This window comes from Alligator sinensis, unplaced genomic scaffold (genome assembly GCF_000455745.1).
Source record: "Alligator sinensis unplaced genomic scaffold, ASM45574v1 scaffold77_1, whole genome shotgun sequence".
Taxonomy (NCBI): Eukaryota; Metazoa; Chordata; order Crocodylia; family Alligatoridae; genus Alligator; species Alligator sinensis.
In genome coordinates this window covers 276,503-297,632 of record NW_005843102.1, presented here as the reverse complement: position 1 = coordinate 297,632, position 21,130 = coordinate 276,503, and the positions used below count along the sequence as shown (strand labels likewise).

At 40.3% G+C, this 21,130-nt stretch overlaps 1 protein-coding gene across 1 annotated transcript in view; it reads right to left on the bottom strand.

The window, feature by feature from the left end:
• The window catches only part of MAP2K4 (mitogen-activated protein kinase kinase 4), a 155,890-nt gene that overhangs the window by 66,952 nt on the left and 67,808 nt on the right, over window positions 1–21,130 (bottom strand). Inside the window, exons 4-5 of the mRNA XM_025193803.1 lie at window positions 15,782–15,874; window positions 8,770–8,944 (exon numbers count right to left, since the gene is read on the bottom strand). Coding sequence (XP_025049588.1) covers window positions 8,770–8,944; window positions 15,782–15,874 — 268 coding nt within the window. The remainder of the gene's footprint in view (window positions 1–8,769; window positions 8,945–15,781; window positions 15,875–21,130) is intronic.

Below are 21,130 nucleotides of genomic sequence, written 5' to 3'. Positions count from 1 at the left end.
TTCACCATTCACTCTTAATGTTCTAGTAATTTACATTTCAGCCTAGAACAATAATCATTGCACTTAAATGAAATGTTTCCTGCCCAAAAGATCCTACAGTAATCTGCAAATCTTACAAGCTACTTGCACAGCACAGACAGAAAACACATCACCCACCTCTCCAATGCAACTGACTGGGTAGAAGACAATCAATGTGGGCAGAAAAAATGGATGGCTCATGGGCTCAGTAATAAAGCTACAGAGCTTTTCACCTCTAGGTCACTGGTTCAAAGTTATCTGATGGTAGTTTGGTGTATGTGAAAGTAGTTTTGGGTGCTTGTTCAATTCTTGTCAAATGCACACATAAAAAAAGCACAGCTACCACTGATAATATCCTAATCACTTTTGGGCTACCTCTCCAAAGATGCCATGGTCAGAGGTAGTGTAATGTTTCTCTCCCAGCAAAGATGAAGCACACTGACAGGTGATGGAGCTTTGAAGGCATTTGTAGCACCTCTGCTCTGACTTCTAGCTCAGGTGTGAAAAAGGATCTTGGTGTGTAAGGATATCAATGCAACAGCTGTTGGGAATACCAAGTGTGTACCAAGCTCTGCATGGGCAACTTCACAATTCAATGAACTATTTTTGAAAACAGTGTCATGCCTTTGGTCTGTGTCTACCTGGAATACTTCATAAAACAGATGAACAGTAGCAATTCTGAAATGAGCTTTTCTCCAGCCTGCAACCTTGACATCGGCCTTATCTCCTAAGCCTTCTTTTCTGCCTAATCTCCTTTCCAGAGCACTCCCTCCACTCCACATTTGGTGAAACCCTCATCCATCACTACTTCTTCATTCACTTTCAGTACTAGAATGGTCTGCTCTGTGGCTCCATTTATATTCCTTACTCCAGTATACACAGACTGCTGCTACATGTCCTTCCCCTCATGGAACAATCTGTAGCTGCATCATCCTGTTACCAAGCAAAATTCTTGAACTCTATTAATTTCTGGATCCTAATAAAAACATCTCTTCAAGTTTTTATGACCTCTTATGGATTCTCTTTAGATTTCCCTCTCTCTCTCGTTCTCTTGCCTGCAGGAAGCAAGATCTGCCTGGCCAATTTCAGGCTGAGCCAGGCCAAGATGGTGACCCTGAAAAGCCACAGAAACCTGCTAGTAGGGGTTGGATCCAGTGATGCCCTCCAGCTCTTCTGCTTCTTGGTCTGGGGGTGGATTGCACCTCATCTTACAACAGAATGTGGACCAGTTTGTGTCATGCTAAACCATTAACGGAGCACTGGAAAGTGGGAGATAGACAGTTAGTCCTAAATGTGTAACCCCATGAAGAAGGGGTTTCAATTTCTGGTGATATGAGTGTTTCCATTACCAAGAAATGATTCATGTTCAATCCTGGGAGGGCTACGCACTTTCACTCTTTTGCTTTTAATATTTTTATAGTAAAATTTTAAAAGTAAAAAATGTGTCTCTTTCTTGCACAAATGCACACACATGCATGTGTACACAATCTGGTGCTAGCCTCCTCATCTCTCTGCACAATCTCCTCACTGCTATTGCAATAATCTCCTCCTTGCACCTCCTGCCATGCCTGTTTCTGTGCCGTGTACTTCAGGCTTCAGCCAAAAGCACTTAAGGATACATTTTGTAAAACAAGATACTATTACAACAATAAACTGAAATGAAAATTGAGACTAAGAGCAAATCACTTTTCCAAATACAATTTCCCCAGGGAGGGAGGAAAGGACAGAGTGTAGGGTACAGGTTTCTGTTATACTAACAAACTCCTTCAAGCAAACAGAAGAGGTACAAGAACATGTTGGAAGCCAGCATGGAATTCTCAACTAATGCAACCTCAAGGTGTTGAAAGAAAGACATGATGTAGTCCTGTACAAGATTGCTAAAGACTGAGGATACATGACCCCAAGACTGGAAAAAGAGAACCTACATTTTGCACAGCTGCAAGCTTATAGAGGAGCATGGCCAGAAAAAGAGGGCTTTATTTAGAGTATGTTACTCTGCCATATCCCAGTGACCGTAACAAAGACAAGGAAACTATTGGGGCAGAGTCTTGAGTGAACAGTTTTCCTCACCCAAACAACATGTGAGGAATGAAAGGAGATGCTGCTACCTAATATTCAGTGTGCAAGTGCAACATGCAGTAGCATCTAATCTGGAGAGAATTCTACCCTCTCATCACCCCTCAAATGCAAGAAGTGGAGTGGACAGAAGTCACAAGAAAATCCCACAGCCTAAACATGCCATTTGGGACCATAATGACATAAAAAGTCCAGTTCAATGCAGAGTCCCAGCACGTACAGCATATTCTCTTGCACTTTTGGCACTTGGCCAGTAAGTCCAGTGGTATGGGGGAAAAAAATCTTTATAACAGTAAATTTAAGGAAAGTTTCATTTTAACACTTTCCTGCTTGCCTTCATCTGAATCAGTCACTTTGCAGAGAACTTCTGACAGTACTTCCAGTGGCACACTGCCGCAGACAAACTCAGGACAATAACCACTTATATCAAAGCAGGAGTCCCCAGAATACTCTAATGCAGTATCAACAGAGGTCAGCTACCTCATGTGGCACAGATAGGTCTCAGCACTACAGAGGTAATAACTGAGAAGCAGAAGTCCAGAAAGAAGGAACTTCACCCAGTCTTAACATACAAATTAAAATATTTAACTGTGCTGAATAGCAAACAATAAATAGAGCTGCATTTTCCAATTAATCAAAAGCAAACACACTACAGGTTTCCCTCGATTTATGCAGGTTCTTTATATGAGACTTCACTCTTATGCGATGAGCTTATTTATACCCATAATTCGTTATATGCGAAGTAAATTCACTCTTATGCGAGGAGCAGAGGTGAGTGGGGACAAGCGGAGGCCAGGCACAGGGGGCAGGTGGAACACGGTGCAGCCCAGCGACTGCAAGCAGCTGGCACCAGCCACTCCCGGGGCCGCTACAGCCGGGGCTGGGCTGAGTGCCGCTCTGTTCCCTCTGCTTTGCTGCCTTGTACTACCCTGGGAGCGGCACCCCTCCCCTAGTCCCAGCCTCACTCCCTCCGTCCCTCACCGCCATGGGAACCTATCTATATTTGTTGCATTTTAAAGTGGGTTTGCTTTACGGGAATTTGATTTATGCAGTGTTCTCCGGGAACACATGCAACACATAAATTGAAGGAAACCTGTAAACTGAAGGAAAACCTGTGCTATTCTGGCCTTCTACAGCCACCTCAGCTAACAATGGAGACAAAGATCATAAAAACGCTCACACCAAGGTAGCGCATGATTGCAAGGATCTGAAGTGCCATCAGTCCACCAGTCATACTGGGCCTGCCTTTTAGGACTGGGGTGCACTGTGATGCCTTCAATCAATCCATAAGACTACTGGGTGAGCAGAATCTTTGACATAACTTGCTGCTTCCAGAGCTAAGATTTACTTATCGACACATTATTTTTTCTTGATCCACTACAACTGAACTCTATCGTCTCAACTTCCAAGCATAAAGACTCTACCCCATCTTTATTTTTTACTCTGCTTTCAAAGTAGTGCCCGTAGGGAGAGCTGGTCAGAGAACTGACTCCTAACACCCAGCCAAGCTGAGGAGTAAAACTATAAACAGTGGTTAATAAACATTACCATAGCTAACCATCCCCATGCAGGATTGCTTATTTATGTTTTATACAAAAGTGGAAATAAATGTTTACAGCAAAGCTGGATCCTAATATAAGTAAATAAGAAGACTTCTTTATCTTCCTGTAGGAATGCTCTACATCATATAAAAGGAAAGATCAAGATATTTCCTCTAAATGTGGATTTTAATACAATATTGGTGACATCTTGGGTAAGGTCTCACTTAAGAGAAGGAAAACTTACTGATAGATAAGTAAATATTTGGGAGGCACTCAACATAGAAACCAGTTTCTACAAATGGGAAGAAAACTTAAAGCAACTGTTTATAGGTTGGAGGACAGCATAAATAGACCGAAGACCAGGTAGTTATTACACAAAATTGCTTGAATGGTACATTTTGCTGCTCTGCACAGGAAATGGCTACATGCCTGAGTGAGCATTTACTGAAGGAGAGTAATCTTTTATGAACAATTTGTAGGCCGAGAAGCTACTGAATTAGTCCATTTGAAAAATATAGATGTTGATGCCTTGCACCCATTCTTAGATTTCTCAAACAATCCAGAAACAGCCTCGGATCTTCTTCAAGAATTAATCTGTATAAACACATATTAGATAGCCTGACCTCATCTAAAGTATACACGACTCTCCTAGTTGGGGAAGGACACACAAGGAAAGAAAATAAACAGAACAGTGCAAGTGATCAGTAGTGAAGGTCAGAAAATTCTAGTGGGACCTGAGAATCAACTTATCCAGGGAAAAACTACACTTTAAAGAGGTCCTCCAACTTCTAACAGGGAGTTTTTGGGGGGCTTGTTTTGTTTTGTTCTGTTTACCAAAGAAGAAGTTTTGGAGATTTCTTGAAGTCTATCTCATTCTTCCAGTTTCTTGACAGGGTCTCTTGACCCTGATGAAGAACTACCAAAAGAACTACCAAATATGATGCTGCCAAAAACAACTAAAAAGGAAACTGCACCAAGCCACTTAACACCAAGGCTTAAAGCTAAAAAGAATCCCAGTACATCCCTTGCTGGGATAGCATTTCTTTTCCTTTCAGGACTGCCGTGAATATCAGTTACTCTGAATCTTAAGGAAAGCTCAAACTTGTAGATATTTTTTAAGCAGGAAAGCCATGAGGTCTCCTAAAAAGTTATGCTCCAGAAGATAAAATCTCTGGATCTCAAGGGTTGGGAAGTTTAAGGATTCTGGAATAATAGCTTCTCTTACTCCAGAAAGTTCAAGGATGCTGAACTGACAGGTTTAAGAATCCAAGAGAATATGCATTCCTGACCCCTCACTTCTATTAACTGCTCAAAGACCCAAAGATATAGTTTTCATTTGCATGTTTCAAATTGGCACCTGCTTAGTCTGTTGACCTGTAGATTGTTTGTTAGCTCAAATATAGGTTATTTTAAGTATTATATGCCATATGTTGTGAGCAACTCAAAGCAGACAGATCTTAATGAGGGTTTGAGAAATATCTTTATTATTGTAGTGTTTATTTACAATACACAACTTCCTGTTCCAGTTTCATTCAGTATTTTTAACCTGTGCTTCTTTATTTCAGTACAAGAGTACAGGTATTTCACAGAGGCTCTTCTCTTGATTTCACACTAATAGCAACCAATCCAAAATCAAACATAAGGGTACAGAGATCAATTTTCTTACCTGCATGTAAAGTCAAAGAACTTACTCCATCAACCTGCCTGAGACAACCATTTAACTTGAACTAAATGAGACCTATCTTAGCTCCGTCAGTGATATAGAAGATCAACTGGTTCCCAACTCTGGCAAGTCCAGTGACTGACTGGATGTTCTGTAACATGAAGAGGTTTATAAGCACTATGGAAAAGCCACTACATCCAGTCAGTGTCACACAATGTAAATGGAGACCCTGGAGGACAAGTACTTGAGGTGATCTTAGAATAAATACAAATTTTAAGTTCTTTGGACTAGAATCAAGAGAATCCCATATAGACAGACCAGATCCTAAGGCATCCTTCTAAAAATAGCTGACGAAACCTCTAAAGAAGATCTAAGGAACTTGAACAGTCAGAAAGATCAGAATTCAAAGATACCTCTTGTAGGGCTGGTCTATCAACAAGTCACCTAAGAACTTCGGATCGTAGACTGGCTATAAGAAATCCCACGGGCTTATGAAAAACAAGGAACAAAAGACAAAGTCAAAAGGCACTGCCTGAAATTGTAAATGCAGCAAAGTGCAAGTAGCACTGATGACACAGGCAAATGAACATATAAGGATGGATTTCTTTTTAGGAAAACGAGAAGTTGAATTCTGCCAGAAAGGCCTGGAATCCATACACAAATGAGTGTTGAACCCCACCACTCATCTTGGTCAGAACCAGTACTGTACAAGATTTATTTTCTTCCCTTTCTAGCTGGCCTACCACACCAGATAAATATCCAGGAAGAGAGTTTTGTTTCTAGTTAAATGAGATTTGCAGTGTTGTCTTTTACTGTTTACTGATTAAAAGGAGGGAGAGAAACCTAAATCTCTCTGATCATTCTGGAAAACCATTTGCTGGTAGTGTATTTTCTTTTTATTTGTTTTGGAAACCTTGCAAGCTTTGGAAGAAAATTCTGCTTTAAGGGGGGAAATCTAGAGAACCCACACATGTGTCTTTTTCATTTGACTTTCTTTTTCTTACCCTTTTTCCTCCGACATGCTCTTCTTCCTTTTTCCCCTCCACCCTCCTTTTATTTTGGTCACCATACACTAAACTGTCATGGAGGTCTCCCTGCACTTACATCACTGGCACTCCCTGGTAGCACACCATGGAACCTACCAAGCTATTTAGCTTCACAGTGGTACAAATAACTGCTTCCATGGCAGCTGCTTTCCTGCTGCCCCGCTCTTTGACCTACTTTTGAAGAAAGAAGGGGATGATACAGAATGAGGAGAAGAAAAGGATCACAGTTGGGCATCACATACATATACCTGGAGATTAAGAGAGAAGAGGCCTAGGGGAACTTTTCTATCCTTGCACAGAGGCAAGACACCGGGAGTTCAAGGTGAGACAGTACCATCAGCAAGCAGTACAATGTAGGCTAGAGAGGGGGAGTGGGAGAGAGGGAGAGAAAGGAATCTTGGAAGGTGAAGAGGGTAAATATAATCAAAACAGATCACAGAGCACCCACAGGTGAGACTGGGGTGGAGCTGGGCCAAAGCAATTATAACCCAGTCTGCGCAAAGAGCCACAGAAATCAGAGAAAGGGGCCACATCTAGTACATCTTTTCAGCAGCTAGTTCAGGATCAGTTTGTCCTTAAAACACCCCAAGGGACTATGCCAGTCAGACTACCAGCCCCATGCTGGGGTAAAACTTTCAGTCTGAGAAATCACAGACATTATTCCACCCACATTTTTCTTTGCTTAATTTAATCCTTTTTATATCCCCTTGGACCCTGTCTCCCTGCTGTTCCTCCCCTTCCAATATGTGTAAACAGACTCCCTGACTCCTAAAAACTCACCCAAGAAAATAGTACTTCTGGTTAAACTCTGCATGCCCAAGGGAAAAGGTATGGGAAGAAGACAGCAGGCAGCACCTGAGACCCAGAGAGGGGTAAGGGGTAGCAGCTGGCAGTCAAGACCTGCAGGACAGCAGCCAAGACCCACAGGGGAGCTATTTTTCCTTGTATATGTTAAGTTTCAATCACTACAAAAACACAGAAAACTTTCTTCTAAAAAGTTGGACCCAGTCCATCCTCCACATGCAGGGAATGTCAGCATAATGCCTCACTGCCAGGCTGGTGGCAGAGGATTATGGTACATATCCTCCAACTAAGCCCAAGGACAAAGAGTGGCTTGCAGAACACTACAGTTGCTTCTTCCATCTCCTATTCATTGGGCTTGCTGAGGCTGGGAGTGTTGGAGCAGCAGCAAGCCCTGTCCAGGCACTGCTCCACTATGTCCCTTCAAATAACTCAGGATGGCCCGAACAGCCATCCCTTTGCTGTCAGAAGGTCACCCGGTATCTAGGGAAGTCAGAAGAAAGCTTCTGAGGACTCTAGGGGCATCTAGCTCTACCTGTGAAAAGCACAGACAAATCTGAATCAGTTTAGCTTCATCACCGTCTCTGCAATATAAAATGATTGTCAGCATCAGAGCCTTCACAAATTAGCTCTAACCTCGGCAAAGCCTCTAATGTGGGAGTTCAGAGAGTATCCCAAAGAAAGACAACAGAATAGGTTTACAAGGGTGACACATGGTCCTAGGGAGTTCAGAGGTCACTTCTCCTCCATTGAAGGTATTAGAGCATGCATCACTATTTTGTATTTATAACTAGAGATAAAAGTCTGATGTCATTTACTATATCCAGCCACCGACAAAAAACAGTGTACGCTAAGCCTTCAAAGTGAAACTCCATCAGTCACCTTTACTCAACTGGGCAGTTACTGTTCCTTCCAAAACCCTCAACAAGTACCTCTGTCACGGCAAAGTCAAAGATTTATTTAGATTACACCAAGTTAGGAAAATGAGATTTACTTTTTTAAGTGAATTTGTTGCTGGTGTAAGGTACCAAATAGATAGTACAGGAAACTGACAACCTGCCCTCCACAAAACTAGTTCAGCCTGGGTAGCACAATGCAAGGTATTCTGTACTAATAAATCACTACAAGAGTCACAGCAGTTTACTTTCTAAAACATACCCACTCTGCTCCTGTTTCCTTCCGGTGAGGTTGTCTGTAACTGAGCCATTGGCACATACCCAGTAGGAACCAATCTCAAAACACTATCTCATTTTACAAAGGACACCAAACAACCACTGGATGTTAATATGCGCTTACAACTGACCTAGGCTGGATGTGAACCAGTGACCTAGAGGTGAAAAGCTTCATATCCCATTATGAGTCTCCAGAGTCATCCGAGCCCCCCAAATCAGTTGATTCCTAAGAGAAAGTCAGTTTTTAAAGGGCACAAGCAAGTTAAAAAAGCTTCACAAATCACTTGGCATATATGCCCATTATACACTGTAATTTCAGCAAAAGCAGCCTTTATACTAGCAAGAAATAGAACAGAACAGTAGATGAGTGATAGATGGATGAACATTAATTCTCCATCATGCTTCCTTCTTTAATGGATTGAAGTACAAACATAATTATGGGCATCACCTACTTTAACTGCCATAATTTGCCCACTTGGTTTGTGGACCATTTTGTTGACAGAACCATAAGCGCCTCGTCCAATTTCTCCAAGGTCTTTCAAGTCCTCTGCAGTAAAATCCCAATGTTGTTCAGGGGAAATCTTCAATTTTCCTGATGATTCAATGCTGTGTGTTCTCAGTCTCTCTCTGTCAAAAATATTGGGAAGCAATTTTTCCACATTTTAAATAGTTTGTAACTTTCTCTTTTCAGCAGCACTTGATTAAACATTAGAAGAGAGGGGTTCATATAGACTATAGCAACAATGATTCCAAGGTGGACTCTGGTTAGGAGTGCAAGATTGAGGGATAATATTAGATTGAAAATTAAATACATTAGCTCACAGCTTCACATTACTTTAAGTTTTCTCAGCTGCGGTATAAGGCTCAACATATCTCTTATATTAGAGTCATTCTAATCACTCTCCTACACAGTTACTTTCTACTTTTGCACAAAAATGCAATAGGCTCATAGATGGACTCAGAATAGCATGCAGAATCAACAGTTTGAAGAGTACTTCCCAGTCCCTTATATACAAAGCTACATGTGCCATTTCCACTTCTCTGCAGTGAATGCAGCATTACACTCTATAGTGACTGACTGTATTACTTGTACTGGCCATGACACACAGGGATTTTAGCAGGAGTTTTATGGAGACCATATTGATCTTAATGAAAATTTGCAATTTATTTCAAATATGGCATAAATGTCTTCCTTCAGTTGAAAAAAATGCATGAAGAGCCATTAATTTCTTTTACATTTATAAAATACAAATTAATCATAACTCAAGAAACTACCAGCCCACAAGCTTCTTGAAAAGTGATTCCTGACAAAGTGCCTGATCCTGAAGTCCGTGGGCACAGATTGCTCCCACTAACCTCAACAGGAGCTTCTCTGTGTAAGGAGTATAGTGGTATCTATGGTTTAGAGTAGAAAAGTAACAGATTTCCAGTTATTTTAAGGTGCTTCCTATTACTTATTCCTATGTATTTTCAACACTTTTTTCCTACTAAATAACAGTGCTTACCTTAAAAAATCTGTGAAAGTTTCCAGTGAATCTCATACATTAATCGTTGATTAGCACTTGTTTTGTCATAAACTATGCTAGGGACTGGGCTCCTGCTTTAAGTAGCATTAATAAAAAGCCAGCTCTCACTGGGTACATCTACACATGCAATTAAGGCAAAGCAATAAACTCCGGAGCACTTTGAGCCAGTGTGTGCTGCTCCTAGGCACAGCGTCTACACAAGCACCCAGGACCACAGCACTTTCAACCAGGGCAGAGCAGGCCCAGGCAGGTAGCAGGCATGGGGTAGGTTAGCCCTAGGCTCCAGGCAGCAGCATCGGGGCTGGCTGGGGCATGACCGTGCCAAAAGCATGGAGCCGTATGGCTAGGTGGCAGGCAGCCCCACACTTTAGCACACTTGTGCCCCACCCACCCTGTCACCATCTACACGTGCATTTCATTGCACTTAGTTACTCTGCCATAAAATAGTACTGTCCCTGACAGGACTATCTTACAGCAGAGTTAATTAATTTACTGCACCCTAATATCGGCACACATGTAGATGGAGCTGCTTTACTGCGGAGCTAATTAGTCAAATCCACACTAAAACACACATGTAGATGGACCTACTGAGAGGCATCAGCATCATGGATTTATTAAACCACCGTTATTTGTATAAACCACATAAGCAAGGGATTTTCTGTCAAACTAATCGCTAATCATATTTGTTTCATTTGGGCATATGACAAAGCAACGGACATTTCCAGCATTTGGTCAAATGAACAATAACAAGGACTAGACATCTGATCAGACGTTTAAAATGTCTTGTTACCAGCCAAAGGAGCCAATATATTACACTTTATTCCAGTTTATGCTGATAAATACAAGAGAATGCCATCAGCCAGCAGCAGCAAATGACACCTTGTCTGATGTTATAATGGGCCTAATCCTAAACTCTTTTAGGTTTCACTGGAATTTTAGACTTTTAAAGGCAGAGGTATCCTCCATTAGGCACACAAAAGCCTGCAAGAAGCAGAAGTTTTCTTCATTATTCAGCATTCCTCAATTCCTGTGTGTTTAATCCCACAACTAAAATAGCTGCATTAATTTAGTTTTGGATAGAATTAAATTAACAATAAGCAAGGAATGAAATCAAGGAAATAGAAGAAAAGAGGCATTTTTTTTTTTTAAAAAGAACAACTAAAACTAAGAATAGAATAGAAAGCCTTCTGACTTTGCCCACTGCTTTTACTGAATATAAAAGGCAGTCCACCTAGACAGCAGAGTGACAATAATTAGTTCCTGCCTTGCTGGTTTCACATTTTGACTTGTCAGTAATCAGAAAATAGTTCCACTTTTTCTGGAAGAAGCTAGTAGGGGTGAACCACTGCTCAGAAAGGGCATTAAAACATAGCATCTCCTGCATACTCTTCTTAGCCAGAGTAACAAAAAGAGAGGTTGATAAATAGCCATCCAGGGCAATGAAGAGAAAACCTGTTGATGGAAACTCATGCTGGACTAGATGACCTCATAAGGTCCATTTGAGACCTACTTTCCTAGGATCTTATATTGTCGCTGCAACGTGGGGGAGTAGAGCTGGTCAGAAACATCCCATGGAAATGTCTCAATTTCACCAAATTTTGTTTCAGAGGGAGGGAAGAAAGAAGGCATTTGAATGAGGCTGAAGAATTCATCATCATCATTTTCTGAACAAAATGTTTTGATTTTTCATTTCAAAAGGCCTTTTCATGTTGATTTCTTTTACTTTATATCATAAAAGTACTAAACATGCAGAAACAGAACAATTCCACCAACCCAAAATGAATTTTTAAATGTTGTTGCATAGAAAATTTGAGGGGGGGAGGTCCATTCCAAAACATAAAATATAAATAAAACTCTCAGAATTTCCTGTGAAAAAGAAAATCCTTTTCTTTTCTAGACCTTATCTGAATGTTAACTCAATCTGCAGGGCAGAAGACTAAGAGAAAGGATGAAGGTACAGTCCAGGCTCTGCCTGTCTTCCTACAGATGGGAAGTCCAATGTACTGAATCTGGTGTAAATCTGGAGCATGAATCCCAAAAGAATAGGTTCTGGTCATAAATACTAACAGTACTCATACAAGTTTCATTACATTGTTGCTTGATTTAATTTCCTTTTTCATTAAAAAATATATTCTCAGTTGCCATCAGAGCTTCAGTCACCTTTCCAAATGTCCACATGAAATGGTCATTTGGCTAAAAAAGTTTCATAAAGATTATTTTAATTTAGGCAAAGTGATAGAAGACAATGTTGAAGTTTTCCTGTGAGAAGCACAGAGTGATTTATGTAAGTTTTTATAGTAGAATTTCTTAAAGAGAAAGATAATGTACGACTTTCATACATTAGGGATTTCTACATTGGTGAATCTGCACAAGAGTGCAAATCTCAAGCATCAGTGAGTGCTCTGCACTGGTATAAAACTAAGTTCAGTCATACCAGTGTAAATCCCATCAGCACCATGCATTTATGGGTTGGTCTGCAATGATATAGCTACACCAGTGAAAAAAACCCTAACACAGACAAGCCCAAATTAGACTGAAAATATTTAAATGTTGCCTTAAGGAATTAGATTGCTGAACAGTAAAAGAGCAACTCTGGAGTACGATACTCAGATAAAGTGAGAAATAGTTAATGCCCAGTTCCTGCGTCCTTGCTCCTGTGTGCCAATCAGAGTTCAATCATTCACAATTAGTACTAAATTAGTCTTCTCTTACCCTTTTTCCCTTTTGTTTTCTGATTATGCAAATCAAAGTTATCTAAGGCTAAGAATGTAGGTACAAAGCCATTTCATCTGCAGGACATATATATTTTAGAACAACAAGAAGCATCCAAGGAATAACCCAAAACCACTTGGTGGGGGGTTTTAAGGTTAAATAGCATACACTAACAGCAAAATAACTTTTAATATATATACAAGTAGAGCTTGATTAATATTCTTATCCTCAAACAATTTAAAGATGGAGTTTTCAAAGGGCCCTCAGGATTCTGGTGTCCAACTCCCATTGACCTCTCTGGGATTTGAACTTTTAATTTCCTTCAGTATCCTTGAAAATCCCAGGTGAGAATGTTGAACCAAAAATTATTAGAGATGTCTAAATCCCATGGGGTTTGAACAGATGATGAGGCTGATACTTTATGTAACCACTGTTATATCTGGAAAACACCAATATATGGGTCTTATAACAGACAGTTGCTTATAATGGCAGCTATATTGCAGGAAGTAGGAACATCAAGTAAGATAATTATTCTTTCTTTCTAAAGAAAGAAAAATGGTTGTGTATCCAGGTTGGCAGCAGACCCACAGGATATTTAAATCCGGTACCACAACTAGGCCAAGGACAATGCCACCCAAATTCAGGATGTGAAGCTGCTAATAAGTTTGGCAAGCCAGATTCTTACAAGGAAGCTCGTTGTATCTACACAGCACACAAGATTTCAAAAGCCTAACCACAAAGATATTTGGGTTTTAGATATGATAATTGTTGCTTTATTATTCACTGTTATATTTTTTTCTTTAATCCCTACTATTAGCATCCTGTCCATAGGGATATTAATGCTTTAAAAACTTTTCACATGAAAAAAGTCCTGTGGGGGCAAACAGAAAGATGGTAGAAAATTTCAAGCAAAACTTAGCCATTAGGAATAAGACCCTATGTAACAGATCAAGACCAGAAGAAAAAATGGCTAGGCAAACTGTCTACATCTTCAATGATCTACTTTGTGTCCTTTAGCTAAGTGGTGCTTGCGAATTTCAGAGGAAAAGGGACTCAGCACTACAGTGGGTATATAAAACACAGATTGTGCATTGTTTGAGAATTCAACATACAAACTGTACTTTACAAACAGGACTAATCTAAGATCCATGAGGAAGTCACTCTTTAAGGCTTCCACTTGCAATGATATTACTAAAAATATATTCCAAATTTACTTGTTCCAAACCTTGGTAAAAAGATACTGTACAAAATAGCATATGAAAAACCATTTTGTGATGAACAGGCTGGTAAGTCAAATAAATGACGAAGGTAAATTCATAGAAAAAAAAGGCTTTCATGCCAAGATCTCTGGCTTAATAAGGACTTCTGTATTGTTTACCGTTCCAAAATAAAATTAGGTTTATGATTTGGCTAACAAATCTAGATCATTTATTTGAACAGTGCAAAATTTCTTTAGGCTTTTTGCTGAATTGTGGTCTTTATAAAATAATCTGTATAAGTGGGAGCTAACCAACACTAATAAAACAGTAACCCTATTTTACATTTCACAGAAGCGGGGTGGACTTTTTAGCAGCAAAGGTGCAATAATTTCTAGTGGTTTTAAAGTATCAGCTCCCTGACGAAATTTTGACAGAATCCCAAGAAAAATTTCTCCCTTGCAATAACCAGGCTAACAAAATAATAGGAATTTCTGTTCCAGGTATAATACCTCTTATTTGCTATTTGTACATCATTCTGACATTTATTCTCATCATCTGTTTTTAATACATTCAGCATCCCTCAACCAGTAAATCTCAAAAACAAAAGCCCATTCCTTTCTTCATCAAGAAATGACAGAATCTCCATTTAGGCTGATTTTGGCTTTTGATAGTATTAACAAATTTTCAAAGAGATCTCCGCAATGCCCAGGTAACGGTGCAGAATGTGTCACAGCTCTCAGAGCCTGATCCAAACACACATTCACAGCCAAGAAATGTTTCCAACCAACTTCAACAGGGCTGGATAAAGCCTTTAGAAGTTCCAACATTTTCTTTTGACAGACAGAATCATTCTTTATGTACAAAAGGATTATTATAAAGAGGAAGGTGATCAATTGTTTTCTGTGTCCACAGGGGACAGAACAAGAAGTAATAGCCTTAGACTGGAACAAGGAAGATTTAAATTAAGTATTAGCAAGAACTTCTAATTATGAAAGTTGTTAAGCACTGGAGCATATTACCTAGAGCAGTGGTTCCTCCTTAGAGTTGAGGCACCTCTCAGAAAATGTCAGCTGTTAGTTTTCTCTCTTTTTTTGACTACACAAAAAAAATAACAGAACAATTCTTCTGTTGCAAAGAACTTAGAAAGACTACAACAGGTCAGAATGTTTCTAACACTATAACTTCCTATTTGAAATCGCCGAGTTTATCTTGTGAATCATGTGTGCAGACCTAACAGTGCTAACATTGCATGGAACCTGACAAAGGATCTTATGGCACCTCAGGGTGCTGCAGCACCCTGGGTGAGAATCACTGACCTAGAGATATGATATCTTCTTCATTAGAAGCTTTCAAGAGCCAATAAGAGAATCATTTGGCTGGGGCAGTTTAAGCAGGAAATGCCTGCCTTGGGAAGGGGGCTGTGCTACATGACATTCTTGGGTCCCTTCCAGTCCTACTTTTCTACTCTATGAATGAATGCTCCAATTCTATAATTTTGCCCTCAAATTTATGCCAGGGTAATTTAGATTCAGACCAACCCTGTCCAAAATAATGGAGTCCTTCTGATCTGTTACTCTGGCCCCAGGCATAAATCCGTAGACCACCACACTCATCTTTGTTTGAAGGGGACCATGCAGCCAGACCCATTCACCCAACCTATCAGGGATAGATATTTTAGGCTTTTGTTTTGATTCAAACTTTATGGAGTAATATCAAAATCTTTGAGTTAGTAAATTTAATAACCCTTCTAAAAAGGCAGACTGTTTTCTGAAAAACATACTTCCTCAGCCAGTGCCAGATATCAGTGAGAGAACAGGAAACAGTGACATGAGCACATCATTAAGTATAAACATCAGAATATATTTTAAATAATTTTTAAAACCAGTATTGAAATGTGATATAATTATTACTATACAGAAATAACTCATGGAATGACTGCATCACTGAGAAAAATTCTATTAGTTCATAGATGCCACTTTTGCTGATATGGAAATATTTGACAATGGCTAACAGACAGTTAAGCTTACTGTAGCCTGCTGGAAAGTTTCTGGATGAGGTCCGCTTCTCTCTTGAAAGTGAACGGGACAATGTGATTACTACTCAGTGTTGCTTGTGTATCACTTCAGCCAGGAAAGAGTTGTGAAAATGACAGGAAAACATGGTGCTGTTATCATATGACACAATAATGTATAACACAATACTCATCTAGACACACTGTCTGTGGAGTGGCTAGCATAAGAAATTAGTTCACTTTATTTTTAAGCCTATCTAATACACCCCCCTTAAAAGGGAGCAATGCACTAGAATTACTCTTAATGCATCATATTATTTTGTTTTCTTAGAGCAGTGGACATTTTATTTTCAATTGTAATATTATTATAAATACCAATCATTGAAATCAAATCTACTAACCAAAATAACTACATTAACACCACCTTGCAGCCTTATGGCAGAGATTTACCATATGATCATCATCATTTACTTTCCTCTTGTGCTTTGAAAAAGGAGAATTTCTTACCTTAAAAACTACTGGCTTGGATCCACCCAGCTAGAACTGGTAGTCATTCCAATTTAGACCTGTCAGTGAAGGAAGGTCAGCCCATCCCCTACTGAATAATGCTGTAAATCTTGAGAGCACTACATTCTTTCCTTTTATTTTCAGACCTCCGTGGCTAACAGAGGAACCAAAGGTTGGCTACTAATCCGTATAGTGTGACTTGTTCGGAAATAAAAATAAGGCTCTGAATATACATTTCTCATATACATTTCCGGTGAGAAACTTTTCTTTCCTATGGCTAGGTTCCATTATTTAAGAATGGATGGGCTCTGGCTAGTAGAACCCCTTTTAAAGCATTTTGGGAAGATAGACAAAAAATGATCATGCAAATAGTTCTGCTTACAAGCATAGCAACCATGAAAAATGATGTTGAGAAACAGCTGCATGACTGCACAACTCATTCTTTGCAAACAACTCAAGAACTAGAACTCCTTATGCTAAACATCATCATTATATTCCTGTCATATACAATTTCTCTATTATGACTGTTCTTAAAGCCATTTTGCTAATGTAAACCTTGCACTTTGTTAATATTGTTAAGAGAAACAATTACCAGACGCAGAGTTAAATGCTGGGAAACTTAAAAGCCTTTCTGACCTCTAGATTGTTTTAGTCTTTTAAAGAGAGTGTGGGACAAATTCTGGTACTGATGTGGTTAATTCTGAAATTCACTGCAACTTTAAAGAGACACCTAGTCATGAAAGGAACACCTTTGTATCTATTTCAGGCAAGGATGCATCTGAAATACAGGAATCATCCCACTAGAGCAGTGATTCTCAACCAGGGTGTTATGCTATGACAGTCTTTGAAGGGTGCTGCAGAAAGAGAGGAGATAGGCAAGATAAGTTTGAGGGGATGACTGCAGGCTCTTCCCTTCCAGCTGCTTGTCTTCCCACAACTCACTTCACTGTAGGCTCTTCCCTGCCAGCTGTTCTTCTACCTTCCCCCAACCCCTCCGTAAGGAGATATGTACTATAACAAATAAATTAGTTTTTGAAATGGGGTAACAATTCACAAAATTTATGCAGGGGTGCCTCAAGTCTATAAAGGTTGGGAACCACTGTCATCATCAGCAGTCCCTCAGTACAAGAAGGACAGACTTCCAATAGATAGAGAAGCCACTAGTGAGTCCTTAGGTGACTGAGGAAGCCGATATGTGACCCACGTGTTTGGCTGCCAACATAGCAAATAGTTCTGGAAGGAAGGACTAGACCCTGGTAACAGTGGGTTACAGCTCTTTTCCTTTATCTCTGTCATCTATATACTTTCATAGTGAGATGGGTTTGCTAGAAATGACCATACAGAATGCCACTGGGGATGATTCAGTGCTCAAGTCTCCCAGGTATCGATGTTAATATTGCATTTCTTCATATTAGCCTTCAAAGTGACCTGGAATCTCTTTTGCCTGCTTCTAGAGCAGTGATCATCAGTGAGTTGGGGGTTCAGGACCTGCTTGGGATTTGGTTGTCAGGCATCCTTATGACATGTCTTGTCCAATGAAGATCGTGCTGCATAAACATGGCTTCAAGGCTGATAGTGCTTGCTGGAGTCAAAACGCTGATATTTATTCTTCAGTCCTTCCAGTTGATATGGATGATTTTCCAAACATATCAGCGATGGTAACATCCCAAAGCTTTCAGGTGGTACTGATATATTGTCCAGGTTTCATACCCATATACCAGAGTAGGAATGACAACAGCTTCGTAGACAATAAGCTTGGTTTGGCTTCTGATATCATAATCAAAGACTCAATTTTGGAGATGTCCAAATGCAGCACTGGCAGATTTTATCCAGTGTTGAATATTGTCATCTAGGTTTACTGTTTGGGACTGGTGCCTATTCTGGTAGCGGAAATGCTCAGCGTTCTCCTAAGATTGAGCTCTAATTGTAATACAAAGAGGAACAGCTAGACAGTTTGGGCTAGAAAGCTGACCGAAAGTCCAAGCATTTCATACACTTCATGGAAACAGCAAAGAGTGACCTAAAACTCGTCAAATGAGTGGGCACATGTGACAACTGTCAGCATAATGAAGATCAGTTATGCAGGTCTTGGTTATCTTGGATTTGGAATGTAACTGATATTAAAGCGATTCCTGTCTGTGCAATACTAGATGCTGACTCCAGATGGAAGTCTATCAGCAACGAGATGCAGAATAGCTACAATATAGATGGAAAAGAGTGCTGGTGCAACCACACACCCTTGCTTGACTTGAGTTCTAATAGTGAAAGAGTGCGTTTCCAAGCCATTGCTTAAGATGGTTGCCAGGCAGCTGCTCTCAGGAAGAAGTGTGGTAATGGTAAAAAATTTTGACAAGTATCTAAATCTTAACAGGATCTTCCAGAGGGCCTCTATGTTGATTGAAGAAAAGACCTTAGGCCAATAAAAGCCATGTCAAAGATCTTGGTTTTGCTCCTGGCATTTCTCCTGCAGCTGCCTAGCAATTCTTTTGTACCCCTGAGTGATCTAAAACCACATTGGGACTTGGGTAGAATCTCCTCATTAAGGAAAGTGAGTTTATTAAGGAGATTGCAGGCAAGGATCTTCCTAGCTATGAACAGGAGTACCATAATATGGTAATTGCTGCAAAAGAATTCTCTTTTCTTGAATATGGTAATGATTCTGGCCTCTCTCAAGTCACAGAAAATCTGTTCATGTTTCCAGATTTTCATAATAGTGAGACGTAGTTGAAGAGAGAGATTTTTCCCACCCCGCTTATAAATTTCAGCTAATATTCCTTCAGTCTCACATGCTTTGTTGTTCTTCATCTGCTTAATAGCTTTCAAGGCCTCTTGGTTCTACAAGGCAGTCCTTAATAGGGTGTTGTAATATGGTTTCCACAGTATTGTCTTTGGCACTGGAATCTTGATCCAGAACCTCTTGCAAGTGCTCCTTCCACTGTGGGTTGATGGTGAGGTGCTGTTCCATCTGTTGAGAGCAAATTCAGGCCTGGATCATGAAACTCTATGTTAAGTAGGTCAGCAGATGACCTCTACTGGACCCACCCTCTGCAGAGTGAGGTCAGCTACCTGCAAAGGCCCTGAATAGAGTGCCGTGTGCGCGCCTGCGTGCTGAGTGCAGAGCCTTGTGAGTGGAGTGCACTACCTGTATAAAACCTCATTTTGATTGACGGCTCCGTGTGTGTGACTGGGCACGCTTGAGCTTGGTGTGTGTGAAGGTGCGTATGTGAGTGTGAGGAGAGAAAGAAGTGACAGGAAGGATATGATAGATTGGATGAAGTGAGTGATTGGGTGAAAGGCGGAACACGAGCGGGACCACAGCGTGGAGCTGAGATTCCTCTCATCGCCGGGGTTCATCCATTGCTGAGGCTGCCTTGAGTCAGGAAGGAGTCGGCTCACTGACAACTCCCCGTCAGTTGCACGACAGTGCTATGGTAGCGGCTCCCCTGGTTCCGGTGTAAGTATCGCCCCTCCTAGGTGGGATTGGATCCAGGCTATCACTGTCCTGAAGCCCTGTAAGTGACCAGTAACCCACACAGAAGTAGGCAGGCTTTGGGTACTGGGGCAAAGGGGAGACAGAGTTGAACACTGGCGGAGCCTTCAATAAATGAATCTTTCTTTGAATCTCTGCTCTTCGACAAAGTTCGGATTCACAGAATTTTCACTGTGTGTGTTTATACTTTGTAGTTAACTTTACTGTTGTTTCCAAAGTGTGTTAATTAATAAACCGTTTTATTCATGTACCGTAAGCAGTTCTCTTTGTGATTATTAATTTTAAATCAGCGATAGATACGGACAGGGCAAAGACCCACCATACCTTTCTGGGGAGAGATCCAAGAGGAAGGAGCTGTTTGGGCCTGCTTTATAAATTGGTTTAAAAGAGTGACCACCCCCCCGCCACATCCTTGGATCTCAGAGGGATGGCTCAGTGTGTGCTTGGCCCATAGATAACTCTGTTTGTGCTGAAGAAACCATGGAGGCAGTGGCTGTTGACAGCCTTTTGAATTTCTTTTGCTTTGTCCTTCTTCTTTTGCTCTCTAATTTTCTTTTGGGTCTCAGCTTAAATGTGGTGATAAGTGTGTTGCTTCTTTTTGGAGCGGATGTCATTCTGCCAAGGCCTGAAGACTCTCTTTTTTCTGTCAGTGAAAGCTTGTATTTCCCTATTGTTCACCTCAAACCATTTCTGATGTTTGTTTGTGGAGACGCCTAGCGATTCTTCACACACCTCACAGATACCTTTCTTGAGGCTCTCCCAGTAGTCAGCACGGATCCTGGTTTTCTTTGATTTAAAAAAATCCCAAATTTTTGGTGAAAAAAAAGTAACCCCAAATCCACATTTTCCTGTGATTTAAATGAAACAAGACTAATATATAGATAGATAGATATAGTGGTGTTTCATTTTAATCACAAAAATATGGACTTGAGATTACTTGTTGTTTAATTGAAAATTGGGATTTTTTTTTAAATCAGAGAAAAGCAGGATCCCTGGTAATCAGTGGTATTGAGATGTTAGAGAGTTTCTCAACGAGACATTTCTGGAGATGATTACTTTTAGCAGGGTCTTTCTAGCACTTGATATTGAATCTCCTCCTTGGTTGCTTCTTTGGTTTACACCATTTGGGGCAACAAAAATGAACATGACAGAACATATCACATGATGACCTGTCCAGCAGTTATCGACACTGGTTACAGCTCTGGTGATACAGACACTGCAGATTCTAGGCACACCCTATGACACAGTCAATCAGGTATCAGTGTTTTGAGCGGGGGTGCATCCATGATGTCTTCCATATGTTGCCTGGGAGAAATAAGCAGTTTGTGATTATTCTGAACACTTGTTCAGAAGAGTACCATTGGACTC